This window comes from Eutrigla gurnardus (genome assembly GCF_963514095.1).
Source record: "Eutrigla gurnardus genome assembly, chromosome: 20".
In the NCBI taxonomy this organism is placed as follows: Eukaryota; Metazoa; Chordata; class Actinopteri; order Perciformes; family Triglidae; genus Eutrigla; species Eutrigla gurnardus.
The window spans coordinates 9,870,125-9,883,745 of record NC_139931.1 but is presented as its reverse complement, the minus strand read 5'-3'; the positions used below and the strand labels follow the sequence as shown (position 1 = coordinate 9,883,745).

Here is a 13,621-nt window from a genome sequence, read left to right as displayed (position 1 = left end):
CACCATTTGATCCGTGTGCGAGTGTATACAGGAGCCCCTACGTGTGTGCACATGCATGTCGCTGTGTATTTGCAAGTAACCTACTCCTTTCACTTGTTTTTGTCTTCTTTTTCATCCTCCTCCAATCATTTTCTTCATGAGCTATGAGCAATTGTTTCATTATTCTTCCTGACATGCTTCCGGACAAAGAGAGAGGCCACATACAAAGACAGGAGAACAACCAAGAAATATACATAGAGAGAGAAATTAATGACATTTAAGTCACACTATGCAATTCAACACTGGACCACTACACTTTAAATGACATACGGTTATTGCTAGTGAGGTACTTCCAGTGCAAGGCAACCCCGGCTGCAAAGAGTGGGGCATCTGAAGGACAGGGGAAAGACCGTCCTCATTTTTGAATATTATATCAGTTCACAAATTCATCCTCACAACAGTCTTCAGATCTTTTTAGTTTTGTGTTCGCAAGAAGAATCAAAAATGTGTTTAAAGATTTCCAAACCACATCATCACTTTACAATGAACCTTACTTTCCATCTGTATTTGGGACCAAGACAGTTGACACACATGACAATCCAAACACTTATGTTTTCAGTGCCACAACAATTGATTTTTGGTCATATTTCCTATTTTCCACTATGGCTAATATGTGAGACTTTATCTCAGTTACAAAAGCAAATGGTTATTTACTGTTGATACTACTATAATATCTATTTCCCCTTGTTCTAATAGTCTCTCATCACAAATGATACATAAATGCATGGACGGTTTGACGGAGACTCCAAGAGAAAAGCAAGAAATGACGCATACACTCTCAGAAATTACTATCATGAATAATTTAATCTTTGTGTTCAACCAGCCAAGCAACTCCTTTCTAGGAAGACTGAGAACATGAGTGACATTCTTCTCATTAAATGTTTCTCATTTCACAGCATAACCCAGTGAAAAAAAAGAAATCCAAAATGATGAGAGTGGGTACAATTCATGGTCAACCCTGCCATCTACTGGACGCAAATAAATTGTACCAACCACAGCTTTTTTTAAAAGCTGGGCCATGTCCCAAAATAGATAACTGAGTTATATTTGTCATCCAAAACCAAATATTATTCATATAGGGACTTAATGCATCTTTAATAATATTACTGTATTTACTGTGGTCTCGCTCATGAATTATAATCTTTCAGTCTACTACAAATATACACAGTTAATTCAGCAGATGTGGTGATGTCCTGACATGTATTTCCTGGTATGGGTCGAGCTTAACAAACACAAGATCCTAAACCCCCGTTTACTCAATTGTGTCCTTTAGTCTCTCCCTGCCTGACAAACGGTCACATCTTTCAAATTGCAATTAATCTCAATTAGTATTCCCTGAACTGTGTTTCTAAAACATACAAACACACACCAGCAAGATGATATTGTACTGCATTGATTTAGACTTCTATCAAACGGTAACACGTCATCTATCTGTAATAGTTAATGACTACTAATACAAGGCAATGCTGCCACCCAGTGAGCACAGGGTGAAAACACATGAAACACAATGCACACTGTTGTACATGATGGGTTTGGGTTAATGTCCATTCTTTTCATCAGAATCATCACTGATTCAAAATTCAAGCTAGCGGGAAGAAAATATAGTAAAAATATAAATTAATACAACCCACAACTGCACACTTCCATATGTATAAGTGTGCACAGCTATAAGCACTTGCCTTCAGACCTGGTCTGACAACACATCGTATGAACTACTTTGTTTTCGAGCAGTTATCTAACATGTAGTTCTAATGAAACATACTGGCATCTTATAAAACCTAAACTGGCTTTCAACACATAGGGGACCAGACGTTTTACTCAAAGAGTTCCAGATAAGGAACCTGACCTCAACAAAAAGGAATACTGCCCTTGAGCAACCACACACATCAGTGTGCATATGTTTGTGCTCTACAAACAGCCTTTTACCAACCTTCATCCTTAAATCAACGTTAGAGCATTAACCCCCTGTGGTGCTGTGGGATCACAATGCTATTCACTGTTAATTGTCAAGGCCAACAGATGACAGCACTTGCCTTTAAACGCTTATCAAGTAGAAACAATACCCCAAGGATTGAGCTTTGTGCTCGAGTTTTAATCACACACTTGGTGGTTTTGGTATTTACATATGGTTCTCCTTGGCATTACCCTCAACATCACCACAAACCTTGGAGAAACAGGGTGGTAATGCTCTTAAAAAGGTTGACCTTGGTGTGCACTGTGACAAAGGTCATGGCTATTATCAGTTGACTGACAGGATAACAGAGGTGGGTCTGAAAGGATCTGCAATAATTAAGTTGAGAATGAACAAAAGGTGAAAGCACAGCAAAGGCAAATAGGCAATGCTTGTACATTCAAATACATGCTATTCAAATCCCTCTTAGATACGCTGACAGACTCAACTCATTTAAATATCTCTGAAGACTTGAAGCAAACACAATGTTGCCGTGTAGCTCCCCTGTACCTGCATGTGGCTAACTGGGACTTTTCAGAAAGGACCCTTTGTACCGCTTTGGGAGTTAAGATGCTTCTGAAGCAGTCAGCCATGTACATTAACCCTGGTGCAACGTAACATGAAAGGGGCTCTTTGCGAATACGATTTAAATCTTTACATCAGGACTGTTTATTCACATATAAGAAAATGTTTTTAAAAATTAGCTTACACAAACAGACCCATGAGCAACTTGCTTTACCTTTTTTAAAAAAGGGACTCAAAGAGAAGTAGAAACAGTGGGGAGCAGCCAAAAGCACCTCTCTGGACATTTTCCAATTAGGCTGTGGCTTGCCAGCAGATCAAAGCTAGGATAATCCCAGGGCTGGATGGCCTGGCTGCTAGTAAATGGACCATAATGTGAGAGTAACAACCAACAGGGAGTGAGGTTTCACAAATGAGGGTGTCAGGTGAGTTACAGGGAAGGAAGACGACGGTGGAGGCAAAAAAGAAGAGCTGAGAGTAAAGGGAATATATGGAAGAGATAGAGAATGAATCGACACCGAGTGTGTACAGGAGACGGAGAGGGAGGAGGGGAGGTTCGTGGTTGGTGCACTGGTATGTGACGTCAGCGGCTTGGTTGGATTGAGGTGCTGTGTCCTGCTGATTTTAATCCTAACTCATTAAGGAACAGAGAGCAAGTGCCTGTACAAGCCTCTGGGGAAAGAGAGAAAGTGACGGGAGAGAGAAGGAACACTAAACACTCCATCAAGGGAGATAAGTGTAGCTAATTTACGGCTTGAGAGACAGAAGTGGGGAGATATCAAGCGTTCTATTTTTGCTTTTCAATTTGAATGCTGCTTCTCCCCCGTTTGCCCTGAACCTCGTCGCTTACGATCTTAACGCGTGGCTTGTTCAAGCATGCCCACCAACGGAATAAACAGGGCCCTGAAACTGCAGTTTGGCCTCATCAACTATGAAAACCGCTACCTGACGGCCGAGGCCTTCGGCTACAAGGTGAACGCCTCGGGCGTCAGCATGAAGAAGAAGCAGATCTGGACCTTAGAGCAGGACGAGCAAGATGGCCAGGTGGTGTTCCTCCGCAGCCACTTGGGACGCTATCTGGGCTCTGACAAAGACGGGAAGATCACATGTGGGGCAGAGAAGCCCGACCCGGACTGCCGCTTCCTGATTGTGCCTCAGTCCGATGGTCGCTGGGCACTGCAATCAGAGCCTTATCTGCGTTACTTTGGAGGCTCGGCTGACTACCTGTCCTGCTTTGCCCAAGCCATTGGGGAACAGGAGCTGTGGGCCGTCCATTTGGCTTTACACCCGCAGGCCAGCCTGCTCAGCGTGGCACGTAAGCGCTATGCCCATCTGTCTGCTTCGGATGGAGAAATCTCAGTGGACAGCAACATTCCCTGGGGAGTGGACTCCCTGGTCACCTTGGTGTACCTCGATGGCAAATACAGCCTGAAGACCTGCGACAGTCGTTTCCTCAGCAACGATGGCAAACTGGTGAAGGAGAAGACGAACACGACTAGCTTTACTCTGGAGCTGAAATCTGGCAAGCTGGCCTTTAAGGACCGCGATGGGAAATACCTGACCCCGGTGGGTCCCACGGGGACGCTGCGATCCGGCCGGTGCTCCAAGCCTGGAAAAGATGAGCTGTTTGATCTGGAGGAGAGTCATCCACAAGTTGTGTTTCAAGCTGCCAATAAGAGATTTGTCTCCGTCAAACAAGGTATGCAGCCTGTGATGTGGTGTTAAGAACATTGTCGAAAAAAGATTCATGCAGAAAATGGATTGGATTGCTGCACTTATACCATTATGTTCTCAATCCAGCATTCAGCACTGGGGAGCTTCAGAGAAAAAATTATTCATTGGATTAAGTAATTGAGGTTAAAGGATGGAATTTAATGGTTTCTGACTACATCCAAAAATACTTTTGAACAAATCTATTCATAATGAGGCAAGGTAAAAACACCATGGAGCTGCACTTTACAGTGTTAGCACTAGGTGAGACCATTTTCAAATCCTTTAGAGAGCAGTGCACCATAGTTTTGAAAATGGAGCACACACCCTTTTTCAAACGAGTCTTTGCTAACCGCTTCAGACTATCCTTGTTAGTTTATTGTCACTGTCCCATCTTCCAAGTGATTTCAGACCAGTTGTCTCAGCTGTTACAGTTTGCACATTTAGGTCCAGCCTTATCCAGTAAATAGCTAAACACATAACACAGTAGGGTGCAACATGTTCCTGGTGACAAAAAAGAAGACACTACATTCCACTGTTGCATATTCAAATACCAGGCAGTATAGCAATGAAGGATTCTTGAATACTTGAGACAGCTTGGGTGGTTAATTGAATCTTTAAAATGATATTACAGCCACCACAAAGCAAATCAGCAACATTCACCAGCTAATGAGAGAATGCCCTGCCTTTCTTGTCTACATGCTGGATCCAGGATGGTTAGCAGCCATACTGTGGAGGTAATTGTGGTAATGGGCTTTGTCATTTCCACTGTGTGTCCATTGAAGATTAAGCAGCGTGCAAATGACTTCAGGGCAGACCTGTGCCCCACGGGTGTCAATTACCATCAATGGACTACAAGCCTTGCTACCCTTCACCGTCATCCATCGGGTGAAGTTCTCCAAATTATGTGGATCTATGGTCGGCCAGTGTGGCAGTGAGGTGGCAGCAAAAGAGAGCTACAGCCAGGCCTTAGTAGACAGATTAGTTACAAGATTTCTTCTCAGCCTGCATGGTGTCATCTGCTCTGTCCTATATAATTAGTCAAACAAATATGTCGGAGCACAGGGGAGCTTTTTGAAGCTTTGAAATTCAATTAAAACCACAAACAGCCTCATTTAATGCATATGCAATACTGCAGCATATCTGAGGAACAAGGCTCTCTAACTTCAGACTGCAAGTCATCATGATGCTTATTCACTAAAAAAGAAATGCAATAAAAAAAAAGGTGACCGTCAGGGCAATATTTCAACAACCTGGCACTAAATTCTCATAATATAGGGCAAATAATGCCATTTTTAATTGAAGAGTTTGGCCTTGTGGCAGTTCCACGTTTTTTAAGGAACAAGGCACTCAAAGCTGCTTAGTGGGCCCTGCAGTGCAGATTTGCATTTCACCAGGCAGGGAATTACAGCATGAACAGGAAGGGTGGAGGGGTGACTGTGGGGGATTAGGGTTGTAACAGGCTTAAGAGAAAGGTTGAAGGACATTTCTGTGGCATCTAATTTGAACTAGAGCAGACACAGTTCAGTTATAGGCTATGTGTCTGTGTATTCTCTACCACCTAACGCACCCCACCAGACAGTTAATACATGCGGATTAAGTGCAGAACGCTGGATTGGCTGCAAGTTAGGCACTTGGGTTTAGTGAACAGAGCGCTAACTGAATAACTGGAGAGGTGGGCACAATCTTACACACGTTTTAGATGTTTTTCTGTACTGTATTTCACAAGCTTTACTTGCACGCTCACTTTTGTATGCAAAACAGCTCACATGAGTTGATCATAGGATTTGTTGAAGAGGCAAGAGAACATCCACAGCTTGCAGATGGCCAGAGAGAAGGTTAACTGTTTAAAGTGATCCTATCTTTTGAGCATGAAACACTCAACCCCTTTAATCTTAAAGGTGAATAGAATCATATTTTGTAAGTTTTCATAGTGGGGACGGCAAATCATCCCGATGTCTTATCGTGCATTTATAATCCACTTCTCCAACCCAAGGTGACCAAAGCTTGCCAACCTGCCATCTTGGTACCGTAAAGCACAATGAAATAAGTCTGAATAAATGCCATGAATCTATTGGCTCATTTGTGCAGCAGGAGCCTGAAAATTGCACATTGCAAAAGCATCATACAGTTGTGTACTGGCAACCGATAGAGAGGGTAACACTAAAAAACATCATCCAAAATAAATGTACTTGATCATATGATATTCATAGCATTGAGATATTTTATCAATCTGCCAAATAAAATGCTGTGTGACCCCAAAACACCTGCATCTTATATGTGGAGAAGGCTTAAAAGCCAAAAAAGAAGCCTTGAATGAGTCTTTGTCAGTAGCATTCTGAAATATGTGGTGCATCAACAGAAAAACGCATTGAGGATGCAACATCATAATCCATTATTTATATTGACCGGGCTTCCTCTTCTTCCCTTGTTACCAGGAGTGAGTATTTCAGCCAATCAGGATGTGGAGACAGACATGGAGACGTTCCAGATGGAGCTCGACAAGGAGAGCAAAAAGTCTATGTTCCGGACCAATGGCGGATCCTACTGGACTCTAGTGACTCATGGCGAGATCCAGTCCACTGCCACAGATGTGTAAGTAACTTTTACAGCCACGCTTTCCTCCATGTTTCGTTCACGTCTCCCTAACCTCTCCATGCCCTCTCTCCAGAGAGGTCAACACGATGTTTGACATCGAGTGGCGAGGACAGAGGGTGGCACTCAAAGCAAGTAACGGAAAGTACGTCTGTACAAAGAAGAATGGGCAGCTCTCAGCAGTCAGCGATACAGTGGGTAAGTACTTTCAGGCATGCTGCTCCAGATTAATGCTGTTCCACGGGTACCGTATGGTTGACCCCGTGCACAAGAGATGTGCAAAGAGCATTATTCTGTACTTCATTGCAGGTGACAACGAATTATTCCTGATGAAACTCATCAACCGCCCGATGTTGATCCTTCGCGGAGAGAACGGCTTTGTGTGTCACCACAAGAACTCCAACACTCTGAACGCAAACCGATCCGTCTATGACATCTTCTCATTGATCTTCAACGACGGCGCCTACAATGTAAAAAGTCAGTGTGCCATTTCACAACGTCATACATTTCTGGATAACATCATCAATACATCTGCACCTTGTTTAGTCAATGTTCAGCTAACATATAATCCCCTGCTGTCCTTCTGCAGGTGTGAATGGAAAGTTCTGGTACGTCTCTAGCAGTGGCTTAGTGTGTTCGGATGGAGAAAAGCCAGAGGACTTTTTCCTTGAGTTCGTGGAACATGGACGCTTCGCCATCAAGGGCTCTGATGGCAAGTACCTCCGTGGAGACCAGGGAGGTACGCTGATGGGCGATGGTACAACTGTTGACATATCTTCTCTTTGGGAGTATTGAGTCCTAAACAGTGAGCGAGAAGGCGGGGTCCAGGACCAGCTTAAATGAAATGGACTGACCGTGTTACATTTTCCTGCCTGTTTTTATACTAGCTGCCAGATGCCCGATCCCATGGGGGGGTTTTTTGTTTTTTTTGTCGTTGTTGTTTTTTAAATGGGGAAGAAGTGAACACTTTATAGAAAGATACGTCTGGTTTTTACTGTAAATGTTAAATGTTTTGTCTTTCAAATGACAATGCCATCATCAAACAACAACTGATAGCGTGTGAAAAACAAGACAGGGGCTGTCCCAATTCTTTCAGATACACTTTGCTCAATATAAATACAGCGACAACCAAATATCTTTGAAGGCAGCCACATTGATCGGTCACTGAACAAAGAGAAATGCAACCACTGCGATGGGACCGGCAACGATGCCAAATCAGACCAGGGGGGCGTAAAGTGGGTAAACTCATCATGTCTACGGCCCCTTGCTCGGACCACACCCATCTTCGAACCGGGCCTTCATTTTAATCTCAACATACACATCTGGAAATGTGCATGACTGCACATTTTTGCAAGGTTGCGGTGCTATCACAACATCTGTACACAGACATATCAACAGCTGGCAAATACTACAAAACACAGCAGGTGTCTCCAAGACCACATTTTGCCACGATGACACACAAAGGGGCTGGTGCCAATGTCGTTGTCATTCATCTTAATAGACTATTCACAGCTTCCATAAAAGCACAATATGAAGTAAATGAAGGGGACTGGAGCAAATAGACCGTACTGTCTCAGGGACAACTGCAATGCTGAGCGATGTATTATCCAAAGAGGACATTCCAAACACCCAAATATGTTTTTGTGTAACACATATAGAAATAGAGAGATCAGACATGTTCAGGGACAAACGATATCAGTAGAAATGTCATATATCCACATCAGGGCAGGTTTAAAGTATTTTATGGACTATAAATCATTTTTAATGTACGTATGAACTCAGAAAGTGCTTCTCTAGTGTTCTGCCTAGGGGCCTTAAACCATACTGCACTCTAAATCCCTTTATAAACGGTTCTCATGTTCAGAGTTAGGTGGGAATATTAGACAAAATAATGGATATATGTGGAAAAAAATGCAAATATTTCTTACTTGACTACAAGAGCCCTTTACAATAGTGACGTCCTATAAAACATCATGCAGAAGCAAGTTTGACAAATCCTAATATAATGCCTGTTGATTTTCCATCTTTGAGTCGGATGAGAAAATTTGTGAAGTGAGTGCTTTGTGCACATTCTGTGTCCCGTGATTGTAGGTCAAACCCATCTCCGACAGGCAATAACGTGTTCGTCAAAGTAACACCGCTTTTGTAAAAATGTGATCAGCAGACTCTACTTTACCCTTAGAAAGCACAAGCCTTTTTCCTATCTCACAGGACTCTGAATTGATTACATACACACATGAAAGGGCACATGCTGCCCAGACTTTATTTGCACAGATGTTGCTGTTGCAGAGGACAACCTGAACGTGTATAAAATGTATCCAGTAGATTTTTGTCAGTTATTTCCCACAAAGAAATAAAAAACCAGCAGTAGTCCAATTGTAATGTCTAAACCAATGGTTATGTGATGTGTGCAATTTGCAAATTAATGCAGAAACATTTTTAGAAAGCAAGGTCTAAAAGGCTTGGTCACATATGCATCCTGTATCAGCTCTATAGAGCCTCCAGCCATATTTTAGAATGTATTTCATGTAGATGTTTGTTATTTTACTATATTTGTTTTCTGATATGATTTTTGAAAATGTTGATGACAATAAAAACTTGACAATATCTGTGTCGATTATGGGACTAGAATTGTAATTGCAGAGATGTTTTCAGCACAGTGACCATGGACCAGAGAGCAGACAATCTGACTTGTCATTGTTGGGACGACAAACAGTAAATGGACTGCACTTATCACTTATACGGGACATTTCTACCATTACATTCAAAGCCCCATGTTATGATTCACGCAGCTATGACACACAGACAGGCCGGCTCCATCAGAAACATCTTGGAGTTCATCCAAAGACACTCATCAGGTGTCATGCAACGGAGCTCTTTAATGATGATCGTAAACTGTGATGTTTGACTCAAGTTTCTCCTCCACTGAAAACAAACCTCACCCAAATCACCACGCTGAGCAACAGTTTGTCTGCTGTGGAAGCCTTTAGGGTTAGGGTCAGAGTTACCATCAGGAAAAAAAGGCCCTGCACACACTGCTGGGTTTGGATCAGCCACCAAACAGGTGGAGAGGACAGGAACAGAGAGAATGGGTGGAGGTGCCAGCTTGGATGGAGGTGCAAGCTTGGATGGAGGTGCCAGCTTGCCCTCCATCTGGAACGTATACTCCTCCAGAGTCAGGAAATGGGCAGAAAACATCACCACCAACACTTCACACCCTGTTTCAGCTTCTCTCCACTGGGGGGTGCTACAGAGCACTGGACGACTATATATATATATATATATATATATATATATATATATATATATATATATATATATATATATATATATATATATATATATATATATATATATACTGTATATGATTGATATCTAATTTTCTAATTTTATTTTATTTCATTGGTTTAGGGATGGTCAAATTCCTTGGATGTGAACACATACTTTGCCAATAAATCTGATTCAGATTCTGATATAAGCCTTTCCCCACAGGGGAAAATTTGACATGGAAATTAAAAACTGATGACTAAATGATGACTGTATTTAATCTAGGTGTGCCGGCTCCAGGCTGAATTATGACATATCTACGGCACACTTGACATTTAAATTAACCTGAGGTATCATTAATTGCTTTTCCTGTGACAGTTTGGTAAGTCACAATGCCCAGTAACTGTTAGAAGAACATTTCAGTATAATAACTATAATGAATCAATAACAATGTCAACAGGCTGAAATGTACGCAGGTATTTCCCAACTACTAAACAGTCCAACGCTGTCGACATTCATCCATCGAACTATAAAGAAAAGAAGAGAAAGAAATCTGTGTGTGCAAGTTGTTTCAGGGTACACCTTTATGTATCTAAACAGCCCCGTTCTGAACAGGCTTCTTTTCAATGTACTCGTGAATACAAGACAGAGAGGACTCTTTGATCAGCGTGATATCGCTAATAGGAGTGTCCCCTTCACTACACTGGGGGGCAGTGTGCACCTCTCTAAGCTCATGCTCTGTGCTAGTAATAGTCGGAGACAAGTGCTGTGAAAGTAACATAACCTGCTGCGATCACGACAACACCTGCAGCCCCCCCAACATCTGTTAACACACTTTCAACAACTCAAAGAGTTCTAAACTGGACCTGGCATCTACCGTCACTGCCATCACCTGTTCCAATGTGTTTAAACACATGATAGGATTTCATTCCACGTTGCCTCTCTTGAAAACACAAACACACAGACTGTAAACTTCTCTCAATCCTCCCAACACATTTCACATTGACACTCTGCCTCCTCTTGTTTGATTCTATAATTGCACTGGCAAATGTTTTGTTTAATTATCAGAGCCCATAATCGCTGTGCTCACCAGGTCTGATCATTACTCACCGAACTGGAAGAGTTTTAACAGATTAACTTGTGCATAATGTGATAGATTCTGCTTCCGGCGGAGGATTTTAACTGAGCAATGCCTGCAATAAGAATGTGAAGGCCAAAGAGTTACGCAAAGCAAAGTAAACCTTTCGGACCCGAGTTCTCTCTTCTATGAACCAGAAAATGTGGATCTCTGGTGAGAATGAATGGCCGGAAATCAATATGTATAACTGGCACAGATGTTTTCCTGCTGTACTGCAACACTAGCTTGCCTGCAGCCAGTGTTGTCCTGCAGGTTGGACATTAGTATTCCACATCCTTTATATCAGATGAAGACAAAATGTTCACTGGTTAACTAAATTCCTTTTTTGAATGTATTATTTAATTAATGAGGCTCAAAATGTTGACTTCACTTTAAAAAATAGCCTCAGTGAAGCTCAAAAGAGGCTTTAACTAGAGAGCATGTTCGTCTTGACTCGTTGAATAGTGAACAATTGTGGCTCTAAGTAATTAACTAGTGCAGCAAATTGTGCCACTAGTTGCTGAAAAGGAGCCTCTAGTAAGAATAGTTGTTGAGTTAGTGAGACAAAATGCCAAACTAATGCTGAACAACTAGTGCTTACAAAGAAACGATTGGATGAAAGTGACGTCTGATAAAAGGACGTGCTCAAACTGCTTTCCAAACACGAGAAATTGAGCTCTGATTTATTTGGGATTAAATGCAAGTGCTTGATTTAAACAGATGTGCGGGACGCCCAAAGCTTTTATGCAAATCACATTCAAATGATGTTCAGCCAGCTCCTGGTTCAGCTGTGACCCACACACACAACAAGCAAATACACTGAATGGCTGTAAATTCAGTGTGATACTCGGCCCTGCAATAAGGGGAGCCAGCAGCCTTATTAAGCAACACAATGTAGAATTAATATAATCTAGAAGTGAACTCCACCAATTTAGCATTGCATTCCTATAACACTGTGGGACTCATAAACATAAAAAATTGATGCACCACCAGCTGCAACATTAATGGGACATATTCATTCATGAATTCCAATAATAAATGTGCACAATCGGGCCAGTACTTCAAGTATATAATAAAACATTTCATACGTTATATTTTCATTTATAATATTTCACTGAAATACAAGATCTTAGAACTTCTTCCACCACTTACATTAACTTCAATTTGACCTAACAACTATTGAAGCCTATATGTGTGCAAGAAGCATCTGTTATTCTGCAGCATCCTTAACAACCAACTGCAAAAAACATCATGTCATCAGCAAAAGTCAGACTGACAAATTATTGAACAACAACCCACTCCTTCACCCTTCAGATGTCACTGCTCTCCATCTGTTAGAAAAAAAAAACAGTTTTCCTGTTGCAGCCAGATTATCTAAAGAGCAACAGCAGCTGCAAGAAGCCCACATGTCAGTGAATTCCTAAAAGGGGTTTGAACATATCTAAACTGAATACATATTTTATGGATGGGCCATTTCTTTTTCAAAGCTTTCACATATAAAAAGGAGGACTTTTGGATGATGTCATGAAACAATCTTGACACCTGCCGACCCAGCTGTATTCAAACCCATAAGTGGACCTGCAGAGACGGATCCGCCAACAACAAAAAGACAACTGACACGAGAAGAGGTTCAATTCAAACATGTCCTACCTTCTGACAGTCGATTGGTTCATCATTTTCATGCCGTCTCCCACAGTTTGGATACAATGTGAGTCAATTCTCCAGGAAAAATTCAAATTTATCTGCAAAAACAGAGGAAATGTAGTGCAAAATGCATCAGGTAAACAAGAAATCCACTGGTTCAACTGTACACACAATTTATCCAGGAAGTGACACAAAAGCCAGAGCTATGATCCCTCGGCAGAAATTAATAGGGGTTAAAAAAAATTCTTTGTTGGAAGTCTTGTTTATCGTGCCAACAATAATCATAAGACAACAGCAGTGTTATACTGCTGACACCAACCTTGAATTAGTCACAGCTATAATGTTCTATGTTCGATCATTTAAAGCCGAAACAAATTAGCAGAGGTTTGAAGGTAATTTCTGGAGCCTGCAAAATAAGATACAATACACACACAGGTCACTTTTGTTTTGGATGAAAACAGTCGCGAGCACTTCAAAGGATCGTATAATTAACTGGGACCTAGTAGCATTTCATTGCTTCTTTGTTACCCACAATTATGTGGAAACTGAAAGGCAATTCAACTACAAATAAGCTGCATTTTGAAACATAATACAATTGCAATGGTTCTGAATAAGTCATTTGTCTTTGTCTACCTAATTGACAAAAAATAGCAATTTATATGAAAGAGTTTGCTTGTTTGACTTTTTTTCATTTTTATGAGTGGTCTCTTTTTTAAAAGGGGGGGGGGCATAGAGTATCTCTGTGTACACGATATTAAGAATTTAAGAGAACTGTG

At 41.5% G+C, this 13,621-nt stretch overlaps 1 protein-coding gene across 2 annotated transcripts; it reads left to right on the top strand.

Moving 5' to 3' along the window:
- The first annotated feature begins 2,881 nt into the window (after nucleotides 1-2,881).
- On the top strand, nucleotides 2,882-9,414 carry fscn2a (fascin actin-bundling protein 2a, retinal). 2 transcript variants are annotated; one of them, XM_084036603.1, is made up of 5 exons: nucleotides 2,907-4,211; nucleotides 6,661-6,817; nucleotides 6,894-7,015; nucleotides 7,127-7,294; nucleotides 7,407-9,414. In XM_084036603.1, exons 1-5 carry the CDS (start codon nucleotides 3,389-3,391, stop codon nucleotides 7,610-7,612), a joined length of 1,476 nt encoding a protein of 491 aa, XP_083892729.1. In that variant the 5' UTR covers nucleotides 2,907-3,388; the 3' UTR covers nucleotides 7,613-9,414. The 2 variants fall into 2 exon arrangements, with proteins under 2 accessions (XP_083892728.1, XP_083892729.1); XM_084036602.1 differs by having other exon boundaries at nucleotides 2,882-4,211; nucleotides 6,894-7,294.
- Nucleotides 9,415-13,621: the final 4,207 nt, after the last annotated feature.